Source organism: Lycium barbarum, chromosome 3, assembly GCF_019175385.1.
Source record: "Lycium barbarum isolate Lr01 chromosome 3, ASM1917538v2, whole genome shotgun sequence".
NCBI classification, from domain to species: Eukaryota; Viridiplantae; Streptophyta; class Magnoliopsida; order Solanales; family Solanaceae; genus Lycium; species Lycium barbarum.
This window is the reverse complement of record NC_083339.1, coordinates 110,762,756-110,783,234: the sequence shown is the minus strand read 5'-3', so window position 1 is coordinate 110,783,234 and position 20,479 is coordinate 110,762,756. Positions and strand designations below refer to the sequence as shown.

Here is a 20,479-nt window from a genome sequence, read left to right as displayed (position 1 = left end):
ATAGGTTCAATCAAGATTTACTTCTCTGGAGTTCCAAAGGAAAGCATGACATCATTATGAATATAAAGTCCTAGGGTATGGAATCCTAGAAAGAAGCTAGCCCAACTTAAATGAGCTATGATAGCTTCTTTATGATCTAACATTCTTGCCAATACAGTATCTTCATTTTGCTCCGTATCGTAATCTCTAATGAAAAATATAGCTCCATGAGAAAAAGCTCCTGTCATGATGAATCCTGCGATATTGGTGGTGGATATATAATGCAGCTTGAGTAGTATAGTTTTGCGCTGGTAACCATCTATCTTTCGAGGCATATGACGATTTTTTCATGACCTGGGTGTTAATTTACCGACTAAAATATCACCCGTCTCTACCCAAGATCCCAGCATCACAATTCCATTTTTGTCTAAATTGCGAAGTAAATGGGCTTCTAAATGCGGTATTTCATTAATTACTTTTTCAGGGCCTTGCCTTGTTTCATGAGTCTGAATTTCATATTTCCGTATGTGAAAAGAAGTATTAATATCTTCATATATCAAACACTCGCTAATAACTACTGCATCCTTAGAACTGTAACCCTCCCACGGCATATATATATAATCTTGAACATCCTTGACCAAACTTCTTGCTTCGCCACTGATTTGACTATTATCCCTTGTAATTTGATTGTAATTAACTTGATTAGGATTTCAGTACCAAGTTGAATTTCCAATCTTTGGTAAGTTACTTCTCTTGGTACCTTGTATAAATACTGAAACATTATGTGAATAATAGATAGGGAATTCAGCTATCTTCTCTAAATCTTTCAATATATATACCCAGAATCCTTTTGCACCATCATCTCATCCCCCTTCTAGGTTGCAAATAATTAAATCCTTAATTATCAGTTTAAGGTTAATTTCTTCAAGTGTAGTATCCAATGGCTCCTAAGTTGTCCCTCCAGATCTTTTCTGCACCCATATTTCTTGTTTTATTAACAGTTCCTCTGTCCAGCGCAACTCTTGGAGTCCAATACTATGATCAAACATGTCCTCATGCTGAAAATATTATTTATCAAACAATTCGAATCGCTTCGTATCACAATCATAAAGTCCCCGCACGTATTCTGAGGATGTTCTTCCATGATTGTTCCATTAGAGTACGCTCTCTCTCTCTCTCTGTATTAGTCATCATTATCACTACTAGATGCATGCATGCATGCAAGAGATGGAAGTTGAAACTGTTTTGTTAATGATTTACAGGGATGTGATGCATCGGTTCTATTGGATTCAACACCAGGAAACAAAGCAGAGAAAGATGGTCCGCTTAACATCTCTCTTAGAGCTTTCTATGTGATCGATGATGCCAAAATTAAGCTCGAAAAGGCTTGCCCCCAAACTGTTTCTTGTGCTGACATACTTGCCATCGCAGCTAGAGATGTCGTGGCTATGGTACTATATTCCATCATCCTCCCTACTAATGAGTTTAATTTTTGTGCACCCATGATATGTATAGTTTCTTTTAACACCAGCAGACCTGTAACAATGAGTAATTGTCTCTAGTTGTCCTACTTTGGTAATACAAGATACATGAAATGTGCAGTAGTGTAGTCAGGAATTTGTACAAGGGAATTTAAAAAATATTAGTAGAATATCATAGTTAAGATTCAAATTTGTTAACCTAATCATTTTTTGAACCTCCTTTACCATTACACTACAATATCAAGGGGGCTCGACAGTTTACATATAACCAAAAAAAAAAAAAATATACTCTATTTGCACAGTACATTTTCTGATGAAGGGGATCCAATTGGACCCCCTCTCTCTTGCTAGGACTGCCCCAAATAATCGGTTAAAATACACTAATGATATAAAAATTCTATATACTGTTCCAATTTATGTGATATACTTTGACTGGGCACGGAGTTTAAGAAATAAAAGAAGACTTTTTGAATCTTGTGGACTAAAACAAGTCAAAAATATTCGTGTGGTTATAAATTATCTCGTTGAGTATAAAAGTTAATGTGTCATTATTTTTTGGACTGACTAAAAAGGAAAGTATGTCATATAAATTTGGACAGAGGGAGTATTAGTGTATATATAAAAGTTAAATCGAATGCTTAAAGTGCATTCATCAGCTCATAAATTCTTCATGTTTGATCAATTTTGTAGACTGCAGGTCCATACTGGAACGTACTAAAAGGAAGAAAAGATGGAAGGGTGTCAAGGGCCAATGAGACAATTAACTTACCACTTCCATCCTTCAACACGAGCCAACTCATTCAGAGCTTTGGCAACATGGGTTTGGGAGTGAAAGATTTGGTTGCTCTCTCTGGTGGACACACGCTCGGGTTTTCGCACTGCTCTTCATTTGAAGACAGGCTTCATAACTTCAGTCCAGTGCACGACACTGACCCCAGCATGAACGCACTATTTGCAGAGAGCTTAAAGAAGAAGTGCCCGATACCAAACAGAAATCGAACTGCAGGGCAATCCTTGGACCAAACTAAATCAGTATTCGACAACAACTATTACAAGCAAATTATTTCAGGGAAAGGTGTTTTTGCATCAGACCAGAGTTTGCTGAATGACAACAGGACCGGATTGATTGTTAAAGCATATGCCAATGACCAAGCTCTGTTCTTCAAGGAATTTGCTGCTTCAATGATCAAGCTCGGAAATGTTGGTGTCCTTGAAAAAGGAGAAGTTAGACTCAATTGTAGAGCCGTGAATTGAGAAAACCTGCGTTATTTTTGCAAAGGTTGTTCAAAAATGAGTGCGATTTGTGTGCCTTTGTTTGTTCTTTTTGCTGGTCAATAATTCTCTGAATTGTGAGGCTTAATGATATACTAATAACTTTGCAACATGTAGTATTGCCTTGTAACGTGAAGAGGTAGCAGAGGAAGAATAATTATCATCAAATTGTTACAATTTTTTCACAACCTATCCTTTAAATCGTATTCAGTCTAACAGATTTCTTTCAATCAATTCTGTCATCAACAACAACAACATACCCAGTTGAATCCCACAGAAACAATTCTGTCATCAAAATTGAAATATTTTACAAGTTCGTAGATTCTGAGATGAGATATTGTGGAAGTCTATAATGAATGTATTCCACCAAGAATTATTAGCTTCTTCTGAAATATCTCAATAGATTAAAACAGAGACATCAATTCTGCTCCATATTTAACAGTGTCAAGTACATAAGAAGCAACCAACTCAACTCCCTCAAAAAAAAAAAAAAAAAATCAACAACAACATACTCGGTGAAATCCCACAAGTGGAGTCCAGTAAGGGTAGAGTGTACACAAACCTTACCCCTACCTCGTGGAGGTAGAGAGGCTGTTTCTGAAACACCTTAGTAACCAAAAAAAAAAAAAAAAGCAAAAAAATTAGACATCCTACCTTTCTTTGCTTGTGAATATTAATACACTCGGAAGCAACTCTATCACCGGTCCATACACGTGAAAAATTAAGCATTTAAACCAAGTCTTTTTTCCAGTGTGATACATGAGTATAACTTAAATTCTTTACAGGGTGATGCGAGAAGCAACAAGATTTATGGCAGAATACAGCAGTAGTTTTACTTAAGAATGAGGTTACTAATAGAAGTAGGTGAATTACAACTCAAGAAAGATTTTGTGCACATTAAACTCAAGGGAAGGTTTAGAAAACATAGATGAGTCATCTAGGTTAGGCATTTGTTCAAGCAAATACAACATCAGATCGCAGTACATATTTGATACCCTTAGTGACATTCCGAGCTTCATGCAACATACATTTATCCCCGTGAATGTGGAGAAGAGCCATTCCTTCAGTTGGAGGTACCTATATAGAGTATAATATAAAATCAGATATTTACTCAAGAAAATAGTGTCATTGTCCTTTAATTGATGCCAGACTATGTAATTGACAATAGGATAAGTAGGATAAGAAAATCATGATTGATTGCTTAGCTAATATGGAGGGAATTGAAATATGAATCAAACATGATAACAATCCCAAATAAGATTACATGCATACATGTGTTAAGGGGAATCAGAAACGGGAACATCGAAGAGAAATAGTGGGAGTGGGCACATTGCTGAAAAGGGGAGGAATGGTACCTCAGCAACCAAAGCATTTCTTGGACCATAAAAGACAGTCTCGCCTCCAACAAGGGTCTCAGACAAAGAACCCTGAGAGTCTTTATCAACCTTAGTTTTAGATTTGGAACCACCGCTTAAGTATATTAACAAAGTGTAGTGTGTGCGCTTCCCTTCTCCAATGTCAACACTTTCATCAATATGCCGTCCAAATCTCTGACCGGCCTTGTACCTGGTGAGCAACAACAGTTGAAGAGGATCAAGCATTTGCTATGTTGCCATCTTACCATGTATTCTGGAAGAAGGAAACTGGAAACACAATTGCAGGAAAAAAATGGAAGCAAAGGTCATGACATTAGAAGGATATATAAAAGAATTTATCAGTTTACACGGGCATAGCTTTGAAGAATGTTTCCAACCCGATAAAATAGCACCAAGAGGGTGCAGAATAAAGTACAGGTACAAAAGATTCGTTTTGTTATATAAATGCAGAGATCTGAGGCAGCTAACATGACATAAGTTTATAAGTTGCATCGTCGTTATTCAACCCTGAACATTTGAAAAAGACAGAGAGCCTTCTAAGACTACCAGCCTTCTTGGATTTGAAAATCATGACTTCTCCACAAACAGATACATTAATGTTGCAGCAACTGCTGTCCCTCCTAAAATCAGGTGAGGATCCAATACCATCCTTCCAACGTACAGTAGATCTTTTCCAATTTGAGAAGAGTAGCTTTTAAATTTTTTCCAATCCGTATAATGTTGACTTGTATAATTTTAGATAGTTATAATGTCAAAGAAAAATATTATATTTATTTGCAATATAATATGTATATCAAAGATTTCATATTGCTACTCATACAATTTAAACTAAACGTCACACTCTATCTCTACCATGACAAGTTATAGTAGTAAACATGATATTATCAAACAAGACAGCAGGTCACACTTATAGTACAGAAAAGATTATGAAACAAGTTGCAACTAATTGCATTTTGTTTTTTTATTCAGTGCAATTAATTGCATTACGTCAAGATATCATCAAGCAATAGAAAATTAAAGTATATAATTTGATAATTCATATAAAGGGGAAAGTGTCATAAAGCCCTTTGCTTCCTCACTAGCACAACACCAGCATACCAACCTCTTCATACTTTTTTCTTCTTTTGTCCTTGCCCAAACATCCCTCCTCTTTTTTCCTTTTTTTTTTTTTTTTGATCAAGTAAACAAGATTTCATTATTAATATAATAAAGGCCAAACTGGTCGTATATAAGAGGTCTACCAAAAGTAGAGAGACATACCCCTATTCTCGTCTTTATCCCTAATTATTTTTCTTCTAATTTTCCAACATCCACTCTCAGTTGTCATGTATTTCATTTCAGCAGCACCAATGTTTTCCTCTTATTTTAGTACTGGACCCTGAGTTTCTGTTACCGGGGCGGGGGAAGGGGGAGAGAAACCAAAATTTGTATTCTGAACAATGTATAACTTGACACCCTGGATTTGTTTCTAGCATAATAGCATATATATATACCACAAGGACTGCTCCTTCATTTTATTCCTTTCTAGCATAGATTTACATTTGAAAAGATAAAATTGGTTGTGAGTTCAAAAACTGTTTTAGAATCAAGTGCGATTTTTATTCTTGTGGTTTCTTCTTTTCTTTTTTTGTTTCTTCTAAAATTTTAACAGGAGTCTGGGTTCAGTTTAAATAACCAATCAAGGGTAAAAGGACTGGGGAAGCTGGGATGAAGAGAAATTAGAAAAGGCACTACGAAAAAGAATGGATGTTGAAAAGGAATATAAGGGAAGAGAAAACAATAAAGAGGAAAGTGGGAGGAGGAAGAGGTTACTCAGTGGGGTTTCGGTTGGGACGGTAGCAGTTGGGAGTGGAGGAAGATAAGAGAAACAAAGAACAAAGATGAGGAGTGTTAAGTGAGAGTGCTGTGCCAATGAAGAACAAAAGAGAGTACGATTTCACAAAAGAGAGTACGATTTCGTCTTACACCCCAAACAATTAGTAGTCTAATAATGAAAACTAACAGAAGGGGCACAGAGGCAATTGCAGAAGATACAACGCGAGTAAACTGCCACAAATTAAATAGTAGAAGGACCTCTCATGCTTCTCCCTGATACAAATAGTGTTATCTCAAAAACCTTCATGCGCTACGATTTCGGATTGGGAAATGAACAATAAGTTGAAAAGCATTTTACAGAATCAAGAGAAAGCAATTATAGACACTTCAACAAAATTGTTCGAAAGAAAACATAAACAAGATGCATGTGATTGGTTAGAAGGGGTAAAACGCATAATTCATGAAACTACAAGGAGCTAACAACCTATTTTCCCTCCATAGCAAGATAAAATTCAAGTTACTTAAACTATACGGTTGTAAGACGTCTTTTTGCAGAATTTTAGCAGACAATATCCTTAGTAGGTCTTTAGGTGATGTCCAAATATTTCATAAGTAGATTAGACTCTTACGATATTAAGGTAGTTTCCATGTTAGAGTAGTTTTCGTCCTAGGTTTAGGAAAAGCCTTGAGAGTCTTTACATGCTCAAGTAATTTCTTTTTCAATGTTTTATAAAAAATTGTTCATTGTTTCTTGATTTTTGCTATTTCTTTACTGCTTTATGCAAACCTTATCTTAGGAGGTGAAGCATAAGGAATTTTAGGTGAAATCCTAGATCCTATTTCTTATTAATCACTGTTTTCAATGTTTTATAAAAAATTGTTCATTGTTTCTTGATTTTTGCTATTTCTTTACTGCTTTATGCAAACCTTATCTTAGGAGGTGAAGCATAAGGAATTTTAGGTGAAATCCTAGATCCTATTTCTTATTAATCACTGTTCACGTACTTCTGTTCATAGGTAGCAAAACAGCCTACTATTTACTTCTTCTTCGCTTCTGTAAGCTTCAAATAATCACCTATTTGTGGACTACCCCACAACCCTTCAAAGAAAGAAACTAACAGAACCTTCCCCAGAAACAGAAAATTAGGCCCTCAATTTGATTATTCTGCTGCCCTGTTATAGGTTGGAGATCCACTTTCTCGTCCTACATCAGGCCATCGTTACCACCACCATGAAGTATACAACATGATTGATTATAACCTATTCAATCTTGTCAATGTTTATCAAACTAAATAAAGTTTAAGTATGGCATTTTTTATTAAATTAATCATGTTCTATTACTCAGCATTGCAACAGATCACATACTGATGTATCTAAGATGGCATTTGACAATTTATGTCATAATAATAGAGCAATTTTATGATGAAAAGACACCTAACCTGTAAAACCTAATATTTGGGTTCAACCCAACAGCAACTTTGCCTCGAATTTTGATATCGGAAAATAATTTGTTCAGTCCAGCTCTCCACATTGCATCTGCAAGATCAGGATCATTCATGGATACACGATCATTGTCTCTATATGCTTCGCCATATGCAGGACCAAGACTTCCTTGGTGAACAAACCCAAGCGACTCTGCAGCTTTGACAAAAGCCTGTGATTCAGCTGGCATAAAGAAATTCTGAACCTGAATACCTTAAGCAAATAAAGTAAGTATGATAAGTCATGAATACTACATCATCACCAAGTTAAAGCTTGACAAAACATCATGAGTTCAAGTAAAGATGAGCAACTCTTATTTCCTAATGTGATAGCAAAAGAAGTCCAGTTTGACTGTTTCCAAATAGTGATGGATAATTTTATCCATCACTAAATCCATGATATGTTAGTTTCAGTTTCTCCGTTCTGATAATCACATCAAGAAGAAATCCTAATTGAAGCTCATAAGGGATGCTTTTTATTTTTTCATTTTGATTGAACATGGTGAAACTAGAATTAAATTTCTTATAGTGGAGAAGGAGAACAAGGGAGGTTATTCACTAACAAAATGCTCCCCCCACCTTAGTTTATTTGATAACTTTTTATTGAGATGTCTCAGACTGTCAAACTTCCTAAATAATAGTAATAATGAAAGATGAAATCATCAATTTCAACTGACAAGTCTTACAGGTAAGTGAATCTCAACAATTTAAGCAACCTTTTAGCTTCACCTAGAACATTCTATACCAATTCTGTAGCTAACAAATGTTAACTCTTTATACCAATTGGCAGAAACTCATTATCAATATAGCAAAACCAATGGCATAACAATTATGGGAAGAATAGAGCATCCTCGAATATGACCACGTAATAACAATTCAAGCTTGATATAAGCTTTAATCACAATCTTTGAAACAAGAAAACTTGCACGGTTTAGTTTTTCGATGTAAACAAGGTAACACATTCTTGGATTTCATTTACTCTTTTCTTTTACTTAAAGAGTCAAAAAATTTGCAAATTCAATGAAAGCTTAGTTGATCGAAAAGAAAACTAGCATGGTCTGAAGATAACAAGCGATTTACTGAGGAAACATCCACTTATAATGCATGAAAAAATTGCTAAATCAACAAAAAGAGCAGTAGTAATGAAGCTCAAATTACTCTTTCTCAACTGTAACCAAGTGTCAAACAAATGCATTTACTCAGGCTGCAAAATCTCAGGTAATACAGTTATGCTTCAAATTGTTAATTGCATAACGATAAGTTTCATGATTTGCATAAGTTGAACATCATTAACAGCATGCCCCGTCAAAAGCAAACCAATATTAAGAAGAAAAACAAGGAAATCAAGAATTATCTCATTTAAAACAAAATTAACACAGTTATGAATTGTAATTTTTTTGTGAGGGGTGGGGGTTAAACATAGGAAGAAAATTTGAGTGTAAAATAAAGAAAAGGGAAAGAAAGCGTACAGTAATGAGATCATTATCTTTGAGGCGATTGATCTGAAGATTATACTTGGGTTTGATTGATGGCCACCCTGACCCTCTTTTCTCTTTTTTCCCATCTTTCTTCCTTTCTGCCATTTTTCTCTTCATTCACACCTTCTTCTTTTCTTTTTCTTTTTTCCTTTTTTGGCTTCTGGTTTTTTCCTCTGCCTATATTATGTGGGGCAACTTGCAGGAACTGGGGTGGTTTTTAATTTCTGTCCCTTAAATTGGTGATCTTTAATTTTTAGCTTAATGCATATGTGACCTCTTAAATTTATCTCTTTTTTCATGTTAGACACCTTAATTAAGTGTTGTTCTTATTGAATTTCTGAACTCGTTTCCAAATGTGTCCATCGAACTCCCTAAATTTGATCATACTTCTCCAGCATTTATTGTTATATTATCATTATATATGGAGTTCAGTTAAATAAAACTATTCGAAAGGAAATGAAACGAAATAAGGATTCTCCTAAAAAATGAGATAACTAAACACTTGAGAGAAAAGAAAACTAGAATTTGGATAAATAATTAGATGTTAATATGTTGTATACTCGTTCAATATCATGTATTTATTACAAAACTTATAATGGTCAGCTCAATAAACTAGCAATTGTTAGATTTCTTCTTTCTTGAAGGCACAAAGCTGATGAGTATCAACTAGAAGCAAAACATTTTGAAGATTTGCAGCTACACCTCTTTGGACTAGTGTTTTCTGTTTTTTTTTTTTTAAAGCAGAAATTAAATTAGGGGAAATAAAGGTGGAATACTATTTTCAGACATGTGGTAAGTTATTCTTTAGGTCATGAATGTGTCGGTTTCTGCTGGTTTTGCTCTTCCACTGACAGCTAGCTACTTTTTTTTTCCTCTCAATTGCTGCTAATCTTAACTAAAAGATAGCATAATTAAATTAAAATATATATATATATTAGTTTGTTGCTACATTGAAGATGGAATACTATGTAAGTCGGATTGTGTTTGATAGACACACTTGAGGACAAGTTCAGGGGTTTAATAGGAATAACAATTAGTTGAGCTGCCAAAATGGAAAAAAAAAAAAAAAAAAATTTAGGGGCCGCATATGCATTAAGCTTTAATTTTTATCCCTCAAATTGGCGATCTTTAATTTTTGTCCTTCGCTTGATACTCCAAGGTCCTGGGTTCGAATCCAGACTCAGACAAAAAAAATAAAAAATTAAAAATCGCAAGACATAAGTTGGAATTCATAAGGCATAATTTGGACCCCAACTTATGCCTTAAGGCAGGGGTTTGCCTTAAAGTAAATTTTTACTCAAAATTAGGCCTTAAGGCAAATCTCTGCCTTGAGGCCCAATATTTTATTTTATTTTGTTGGATTAAAGCAAAGTTTGAAATTCTGGCTTTGAAACCCAAACTTATATCTTGCGATTTTTTTTTAAATTTTTAACTGAGCGGGGGTTCGAACTCGGAACCCCTTTTAGCAAAGGACAAAAATTAAAGACCAGTCCTTTTGAAGGCCATTTTGCAGGAAAAAAAGTATTATGTGTGCAAATATGATACTTTTCTAGGTTCAAAAGTTTCTTGGGCTGCGATAACAAGTTTATGGGGCTTGGGAACTCTACTGAAAAGGGGCAATTTGCAGGAATGTCCTTATTTCGGGGTGGTCTTTAATTTTTGCCCATCAAATTGAAAATATTTAATTTTTGTCCTTCCCCTAAAACCCCTAGATTTCGAGTTCGAAACTCCACTTAGTCAAAAATTTGCAAGGCATAATTTGCCTTAAGATAGCATTACAGGCAAACTCTTCCTTGTATGGAAACTCTGTCTTATAAGGCAAAGTTTGCCTTAAGGTAGCATCACATGCAAACTGCAGGGTAGCATTGCAAGCAAACTCTGCCTTGTATGCAAACTCTGCCTTATAAGGCAGAGTTTTGCCTTAAGCTAGCATTGCATGCAAACTCTGCCTTGCGAATCGAAACTCTGTCTTGCGAATATTTTTTTTATTTTTTGATTGAGCGAAGTTCTAATCCGGAACCTCGGAATATTTTTGGCCACTTTGAGGGACAAAAATTAAAGACCAGCGCCTTTGAAAGGCAAAAATTAAAGACCAGCGCTTTTGAAAGGCAATCCCTGCAACAAAAAAAATGATTGAAAAACAGGCAACTGAGTTGGGCAATTCGCACGATTACTCCTATCTTGGGGTGATCATTAATTTTTCCCCCTCAAATCGTTGGTATTTAACTTTTGCCCTTCGGTACTTTAAGTAATAAAAAGTGGCCACAAATATCCCTGACATTCTGGTTTCGAACCCCAGCAAAGTTTAAAAAAAAAAAACCGTAAGGCAAGGTTTCATAGAAACTATTCCGGAAGGTAACTTAATTTCTACAGAATTAGGCCGGAAGTCATAGTTTTTTATGTAGTTACATAAAAACTATGCCTTGTCTGACATAGTCCTGTAGAAATTAAGTTATTCTATAAAACTATGCTGGACAAGACATAGTTCCTATATAACTACATAAAAACTATGCCTTGCGAAATTGTTTTTTTTTTTTTTTACTCTGCTGGAGTTTGACCCAGAATCTCTGATTTCATAAACCAGCGAATAAAGGTACTTTGACCTATAAATTTTCATTAAATGGAAAGTAGGGCCAAAAATTAAAGACCAGCGATTTGAGGGGAAAAAATTAAAGACCAGTCCTTATGAAAGGCAATCCGCGCAAAAACTTGAACAGGGTTAAGGGGTCTTTGCACTTTTGGCCCTGTTTTGTGTTGGCCTTTAATTTTTGCACAAGTAATTGCACGGTTTTCCCTTCAAATGGACTGATCTTCAATTTTTGACCTTAAAATCGAACTTATGTCTATAGGGGCATATGTTACGCATCATATTATCCACAAGTTATGTCAGCGTCCTTAAAGAACTTAAGCCCCTATACGCATAAGTTCGATTTTGAAGGGCAAAAACCAAAGACCAGCCCATTTGAAGGACCAAAATTAAAAACCGACACAAAATAAGGACAAAAGTGCAAATGACCAATTTTTGCCTCTCATAACAAATAATTTTTTCGCGGGGTATAGTTTATATTTTCACATTATAATATCCCACAAGTTACGCTCGCTCTTTTAAAGAACGTATGCCCTGCTATACATAAGTTTGATTTTGAAGGAAAAAATTAAAGACCAACCCATTTGTAGGGGAAAAAAGTTATAGACCAGCCCACTGGAAGGACAAACCGTGCAATTTAGCCATTCAAAACGGCAACTGAGTTTATTAAGCCTGTTATGTGGGCTAGGACAATAACACCCTGGACCGTAAAATGGATTTAGACAAGGTAAGCTTGAACAATGGGATATTGACACCTATATACACTCCTAAGTATTTATTGGCATATTTTTAGCCAATTACTCCCTCCGTTTCAAAATATTTGTCTGATTTTGACTTGGCACGAAGTTTAAGAAAGTAAAGAAGACTTTCGAATCTTGTTTTTAAATTAAATATGTGTAGAATGTACCAAAATGCCCTTTAATCTTGTGGTCTTAAACATGTCATATGAAAAACTGAAATTAAAGAGTTGCCAAAAAAGAAAAGAAACATTCTTTTTTTGAACGAGCTAAAAAGGAAAGTAAGACAAACATTTTGAAACAGATAGAGTGTTAGATTAGCAATTAAAGTCTAAAGAATTTGGCATTGTATAATTATCTCCAATTATAACCGATGATTTAATAGGAAGGCCAATATTCTCTTCCTTATTTCACACGTCATAATATGTATCCCTTTAGAAAATTCCAACTAAACACCTACTACAGAGTAAAAGTTGACCAGAAGGTTGTAGTTCATTCTTCTAGAACGCATCAAACTTTCTTTTTTTCTCTCTTCTTCTTTTTTGTTGTGAAATTGAACGACTGAGAGTAGGTATGGTTGAAATTGATCAAAAACACCTGGATGATGCTAAAACTAGAAGAGGGGGCTTCAACTTATCCATTAACGAACGCATCCATTCCTCATCTCTTTCTTTTTCTTCTTGAAATTGGTTGGAAGTACCTGGACGATGCTAAACATGAAATTTGAAAAAGACTATAGTTGATTTGGATTTGTTTGGAGTAAAAAATTAGACCTAAAAATGCCATTAAACATGTATATAACACAAAGATTTTCATGAACGTCCCTGCCACATGTGTATATTACATTGTATATCACGTGTATTAGTGTGTAGATTATACAAGAGATAAACAAATATTTAATGGGATATACACCGATATACACTAGATACAATGGAGAATATACAGATGAAGTCGTCTTCAACCTCAATTTTCAATTTGGAATTCAGTTCAAATCTACCTCAAATCCTCTCCAAGCACCTCCAAAATTAACATACAAGCTCCTTAAGACATTTCTAACAAACGAAGATATCACTCAAACAAAATTAGAGTTCTTATCTACATGAATAGATGAAAATTTGACAACTTTATTTGAAATATGCTCCTGTCCCATAGATTTTCAGTATTTTAAGGTGAAATTCAGAAATTTGAAAACCACCCAAAAAAGTTTAATCACAATCTAAAGATTTTGATACAATGATAGAGATATTTGTCGAGAAAATTTCAGAGCTTTGGGGAAAGTAATTGAATAAAATCTACGGAAGAGAGAGAGATAGATAGAGAGAGAGAGAGAGTTTGAAAAGTTGAAGCTTTTTAACGGGAGACTTTACTCGTTATGCTATATAAAAACTGTAGCAAAAATGCGGGTATGGGCTACCGGGTGCTAAATTCTTAAACATGGATTATTTTATGCCGTTTAGAATTCTAACTTGTTACCCGACGTCAAATTTTCTTGAAGAATTTGACTCGCAAGACTGACTCACAACCCGTCCAATCACTTAATGAGTCGCCCTGGGACCGAGACAAGGGACCCTTAAATGTTTTAAAAAATAATTTCTGGCCAGAATTTGACTGTCGGCCAATGGTTGAAAATTATCACCAATCCCCTACCCTAGCCCCCCCTGCCCCTCCCCAACCCCCACCCCAAAAATTGCACCTCTACACCACCCTCAAATTTTATTTTAACTAGAACAAAATAAAAATAACTCCCAATTAACTTTGTAAATTTACACTTTGACAAATTTCAAGTATATTCCCTACCCATCTTTATTTTTTCACATCAATTTTTGATCTATAAAATTTTCTCTCTCTCTTTAAAAGTGTTATCAAATTGCTATCAAAAGTTAATTTCTACTATTTGCTGTGAAGTTAGCAAATATCATATTTAATTTTATTATCTTTGAATTTTAAATTTTGTTATTTTATTTTTCAGAATGACGGGAGTCTAAAGATAATTTTTAGGGGAACGGTGTAAGTGGCGATCTAAGGGTAAGGAAAAAGTTGGTATCTTAACAGGTTCAACCAAACACTTAGAATTCATTCCCTTGCTCAGAGGTGGATTCAAAATTTGAAGATTGCAGGTGCCATTATTTTATGTACGAACTAACTGCAAAGATCGAAGAGGAACGATGGATCGGTCAGTTAGTTTTTGGTTAATTCAAGGAGAACTTACAGAGATACTAGCAAAGGAGTAAAATATTTCATAATCTACAACTATTAACTAAATTACATAATCTACAACTACTAACTAAATTACATAATCTACAATATATACCCTACACCTTAGTAAAGGACAACCCTTTGGATATGACTGCTATAAATGAGGAAACTAAACCTGATAAGTTATATTTCTTCCTTAATTAAGTAGACTAAATATGAAGAATATTTAATATAATAAATTAATCTCTACAAAATCTGATAGGTAGAATAGTGTTGATTAGAGTGTATTGTTATCCTTGCACATATATCCTCTTTGCTATTTGTCTTCCTAAAATACCCTTAAACTTTTGGAGAAATATTTTGTGTAACGACCTGTCTGGTTGTTTTGAGTTTTTAAGCTTCTTTTCCCCAAGATAGCCCATCCCACTGTTCCATCTCAGGGTTTTTGACTTGCTTGCAAAATTTAAAGTCAAATGGATGTCATTTGGTTCACTTTGGGAGAAGGTTTTACTTAGGAAATTCCGGCATTTAATTATTGGGATAAATTTTTTATGATGGGAAACGTGTTCTTATTGGCGATCTGAATATTCCGTTAGATTTGAAATTTCATTTATGACCAGTAGAAATTGACGGGCTAAGTTTAGAGTTCGTCTGGTTGGTGTTTGACAATTAAATCGGCTTTAGTAGTAAATATGCCTATTTATGGTAAAAAGATGGTCACAGGAAAAAATAAGACCCAAATTTGAATTTTTTTGTTTCCATTAGCTTCGTATCGATGTTTATGGCTTGTGGGGATAAGTGACGCTATTCCTGAGCTGATTGGATGAGAATCGGACAAGAAAATCTAAATTTTGGAATTTTGAAGTTCTAAGTTTGAGAAGTTTGACCAAAAGTTGACTTTTGGGTAAACGTGTCCGTAATTGAATTCTGACAGTTCCATTTGGTCTGGAATGTGTTTTATGACTTAGTTGAGTCGTTGGTTCGGTTCCCGAGAGGTTCGGGAGTGATTTAGGTGGTTGGTTGAGAAACTAGCTTTTGAAATAATTTGAAGTTGACCTCGGTCAAGATCGGGTCAAGATGGTCCCGTTTGGATGCTTTGAGAGTTCGAGCAGGTTTGTATGATGATTTTAGACTTATCCACAAATTTTGGTTAGATTCCGATGAGTTTTGGATGGGTTTGGGTTATATGATGTTTGTTTTCGATTTCGATGTCGTTTTGAGCAAAAAGGATACCATATTGAGCAAACGGCCTTTGATTTGTGTTTCAATTGAACCGTTAGACTCGTATCATAATTTCGGAATTATAGCAACAAGAATCGTCGCTTTTCGCCATCGTATAAGGGAGATATGGCCATTTTACTAAAATATTTCACTACTGGTTTTCTGGTGTAAAAAAAAAAAAGAAGCCTCCGCAATTGCGACTCGTGGCATCTCGATCGCGAAGAAGGAAAATGCCTGGACAGTGTATAAATCAACCAGTCCGAAATATTTAGTATTTTGAGCATAATTTGAGTTCTAGAGCTCCGTTTGAGATGATTTTCACGGCGTTGTTCTCGTCTCAACTAGGGGGTAAGTATTTAACCTTTATTTTTGTGTTTTCCCATTATTATTTTTATTATTTATCGTTTTATCTGTGTTTGGTTGGGGGAAATTGGGGTTTTAAACCCAAAAGTTGGAAAGTGGTAAACCATGGGTTTGAGGATCAAGATGAAGGCTTTTTGAATGGGTTTTCTGCATTAGACTAATTAAACTATGGGTAAACCAATTTTGAAATAAAATTCCAATTTTTCCCTTTCGGGCTCGGGGTCAACTTTTTGGGTTCGTTTTTGGATTTTGAATTAAAGTATAGCAATATGGGTATCATTGGACTCGTTTAGACTCGTAGAGTACTATTTTGACCATATTTAACTTGATTTTTCAATGAAATTATGATTTTGCCCTTGAGGCTTGGGTTTAGCTATTTTGGGTCCATTTTTGGGTTCCGGTTAAAAGTATGACAAAATGAGTATCCATAGATTCATATTTTGAATGAATTCATATTTAATAGACTTAAACAATTTGAGGCGTTTCGTAAAGGGAAGGCTATGTGGCACCTGTTCGGCAGTTAAGGTAGGTTACGACTTACTTTAGTTATACTTTGATTAGTGAAACGTATGTATGCGTAGAATTGACGGGAGAAAGCATGATTAGGTCTTCAGACATGATATTGGGATGGAAATACTCTTAGGTTGGTATGACTTCTGATTATGTGGGTTTGTCGCCATTATTTTACGCATTGACTTATGGTGTACTTGTTGTGTTTGGAAGTGAAGTGATATGATAGATTCATTATGGTGATTGATACTAGATTGTTGATTTCATTTCCATAGTTGATGTGATTTATATAACTCCTGATTGGCTTATAGTGTTGTGACTTCCATAGTATGTTCATTGGCATTGACTGTATTGATTTAGCATTATTGCATTCATTCACTTATACATGACGGAAATGATTCGGAAATGATTGAACAAAGATTTATGGAAACTATGAAAGAAAATGTGAGACTTTTGATGAAAGTATGATATGAATTCGTGATCCGAGGTCTGTTCCGGAATGGAAGGTATGTATGCTCGCGATCTGAGGTCTGTTCCGGAGCTAGTGGTACATGGACGCCATGGGTCCCCCACGGGTCATGACTGCCGAGACGTTGAAATTTCATCCGTAGCATGTGTGTACAGGTTGAGATACTGGCCATTGCATTGCATTACATATATCATCATCTCATTTTACATCGATTAACTGGATTTGTTGGTTGTATATGTGATTGTGGTTTCTTTGAGGCATTATTAGAAACTTGACAGACTTGTGGTTTGGAAGCTTCACCTTAGGCCATGATTCGGTTGTGGGATATTCTGTAACTCTGAGTAATTATTATGTGCCTATCTGTTTAACTTGTTAATTTTATGCCTTATATGCGTGAACTAGTCTTAGTCGGCCTATGGTGCTTACCAGTACATAGTGTTTGTGCTGATGCTACCTTACTGTACTATTTTCTGAGTGCAGAGTGTGCTACAGGATCCACGTCAGACCCTCGTGAGTGGTTTCTGAGACGGCCCTATTTGGAGACCCAGGGTGAGCCACTCCGAGATCTGCAACCTGAGTTCCCTCTCATTTCATTATCTGTCTATTGCCTTCAGACAGTTATTCCTTTTATTGTTGTGAGCCTTGCATGGCCATGCGGACTAGTAGTATTTTAGTAGCTCTTGTAATGTTACAGAATAGATTACCTGGGGATGTTGTAGTTCTTTCACACTTAGATATTTGATGATATGATAATTGAGACTGCTTTAATAATTCAAATTCCTTTGTATGCTTGAAATGAATGTTGAATAAGGGAAAAGTTCGCCCACCAGAGGGTTAGCGTAGGTGCCCGCTCGACCCACGAATTGGGTCGTGACATTTTGCTACATCTTTTTGAGGTAATGTAGGAGACAAAAATAAGTATCATTAGACCTAATGGAAATTTTTCGGCTTTCTTATTGAGGAAGGAGAGGTAGGAGTAAGTAGGACGGAGGACATTTTTAGAGCTTTATCTATCAAGAGATGATGGAGGTTTAGAACTCAGTCATCATTACTAGCCTCCTTCCTTAAAGCTAAGTATTGTTCTAGATGCCATCTTGTGACTAAGAAGAAGGCTAATATTGATTCTCAATTATGGAAGCATATGTGGCAGAAAGAGAAGGTGTTGAGTACAGACTTTTGTGGAAGATTAACTCAGAAAAAGGTGATTTTTGGTGGGACAATTGGATTAGCAGAGATACTCTTGCCAGTATCATTCCTATGGTTGGCAAAAATGTTAAAGTCCCTGTAAGTTATTTTTTCACTCACGGCATTCGGAAAATTCAGAAAATCAGAAAATTTGTTCCTGATAATATGACCCCTAATCTATACCAAGTTGATATTAGAGATGTTGAAAATGAAAATGATCCTATATGAATTGACACCCATGATAGTAAGTTCTCCAGCAAATCAGGCAAAAGAATTAATTAAGATTTGAGTAAAATATGACATAAAGTCATTCCTTTTAAATTCTCTTTCCTGGATTGGAGAGTATACTTAGGCAAACTCCCTTTCAATGATGTTGTGACAAGATTTAGCCTTTTTCCTGATGCTAACTGTTTCTATTATCAGAATGCTAAGTTGACTATGTATCACACTTTCATTGAAGGATAATGTGTCTCACATATATGGAGGTTGTTTGGAGGCCCCTTGGGGATAATGCACCATTACTGTCTTGTTAATAATTTTTCGAAGTTCTGGTAGGATGTCAAACCTAAAATCACGTCCATAAGTTTGCTCTTCATGTCTTACCAATTATCATTTGTTGGGGGTATGCAGGAATTATGCTTCATGCAACTTTGGTGTTCACAAGAAGCTCAACAAATATAAGATGAAACATTAATTTTTTTGGAACACTTTGACTGTCATTAAAACTGCGTTTCCTTTAGTGTTTAAATGGTAGGAAACTGGAGGCTAGAATCTGTGATAAGCTGGAGAGGTTTAAGCCTATTGTGAAATGAAGATAGGTTTAATAGATCAGACCTCCTACAGTTGTGGTTAACGCTAATTTTTAATGTAGCTATGATAAAGCTATTGGCAAGGATGAAATAGGTGAAGTGGTGAGAAATCGCCATGGTGATCTTATAATGACCTTATCAATGCCTATTATTTATGGAAATAACAATCAAAGTTGCTGCTAATTACAGTGGCAAATGCTGAGTACAAAATGATTTTGGTAAAATTCATATGGAGCTTGACTCTCAAATGATTGCGGACATGCTCAACAACAATGACATTAACAACTTTAAGCTAAGAAGGATTATCAGAGACACCTTGCAGGCGATTGAAGATTTTCAGGTTATTGTTTCACATTGCTTTCGTGAAGCTAATTATGTAGTTGATTCTTTTGCTAAACTGACAGCATCTAGTGAAAGAAGTATTTTCTATTCCTCTTTTCAACCACTTTTGAGAGAGGTGAAAGGATTTTTTCAACTCGACAAGAGCCAACTTCCAAGTATAAGATGAATATTTGACAAATTTAGCTTCTTTGTTAGTTAGTTAAACAGATTTTTGTATAGTTCATGGAAGAAGTATAGTCTTCCATCATATGTTAATCTTGTTTACACGTAAAACAGTTCAGTTGAATTTGTACACGTGGCCAGGGACACGTAGATCAGAGTAACCAATAAGATTAAGATGTTCGTATCTAAATATTATAAATAGACGCAAATAAGATGAAGAAAGAGAGAGAAAGCTTGGATTATAGATGCTTATCCGACGTTAGACTCCACTTGTTATCGATGAGCCGTGACTCCTGAGCTTAGCAAAGCAATAGCAAGAATACAAAATGTACTGAAATGTAAGAGTAAGAACTGTGTGTATTAGCTTGAATATCTTGTCCCCTACAATAAGAATTACCTCCATATTTATACTTAGAGCTAGGGGAACATATTTCATGTATCACGCCCCTGCTCATAATAAGCCTTAAAGGCATGATAATAATGTACAACAAAAAGGGTTATAAAATCGTTATAATAGTGAATCTGTAACACCCCAGTTGTGGAATAACGGATGACCGTTAGGCCACTCAGGTCCGGAGAAGTTGGGCGGTACACCAGACCTGCGGCTTCTTCCGGTACCATAGATCTTCCCCCGGTGGCAGTGATGTTGACTTACCCGAATTCTCATCCTTCATGTCACGTGTCTCATGTTGACACCTAATTTTCACCTCATAAAATGCGTATTTTAATTTTTCAAATTTCCCGAATCTAAGACGGAGCAAGGATACCCTTAAAAATTCAAAATATTTTAAAACCCCGAGGAAATTGCAAAAATTGACGTTTAATTATTACTTTTCATAAAAATTAACAATTACAAGAAATTACGAGTTATTTGCTTTCACGAACGTGATTTGAAAAGAAGATACATATCCTGCTCCGTCTAACTTGGGAAAACTGTTAATTAAAAACGACGTATGAATTATGGATCATTTTGACTGCATTTTTCCACATCCTTAAAAAATATCCGCAACTATGTC

General features: G+C 35.3%; 2 protein-coding genes across 4 annotated transcripts; one reads left to right on the top strand and one right to left on the bottom strand.

The window, feature by feature from the left end:
• Window positions 1–919: 919 nt before the first annotated feature.
• LOC132631131 (peroxidase 66-like) lies at window positions 920–2,714 on the top strand. Its single transcript, XM_060346733.1, has 3 exons — window positions 920–1,138; window positions 1,242–1,430; window positions 2,151–2,714. The coding sequence occupies exons 1-3, from the start codon at window positions 920–922 to the stop codon at window positions 2,712–2,714; spliced, it is 972 nt and encodes a 323-aa protein (XP_060202716.1).
• Window positions 2,715–3,440: 726 nt separating this feature from the next.
• On the bottom strand, window positions 3,441–9,071 carry LOC132631810 (uncharacterized). 3 transcript variants are annotated; one of them, XM_060347510.1, is made up of 4 exons: window positions 8,874–9,071; window positions 7,363–7,618; window positions 4,088–4,298; window positions 3,441–3,809 (listed from the first exon to the last, which is right to left on the bottom strand). In XM_060347510.1, exons 2-4 carry the CDS (start codon window positions 7,593–7,595, stop codon window positions 3,687–3,689), a joined length of 567 nt encoding a protein of 188 aa, XP_060203493.1. In that variant the 5' UTR covers window positions 7,596–7,618; window positions 8,874–9,071; the 3' UTR covers window positions 3,441–3,686. The 3 variants fall into 3 exon arrangements, with proteins under 3 accessions (XP_060203493.1, XP_060203491.1, XP_060203492.1); XM_060347508.1 differs by having other exon boundaries at window positions 7,363–7,610; window positions 8,874–9,069; XM_060347509.1 differs by lacking the exon at window positions 8,874–9,071 and adding an exon at window positions 8,563–8,806.
• Between the last annotated feature and the right edge of the window lie 11,408 nt (window positions 9,072–20,479).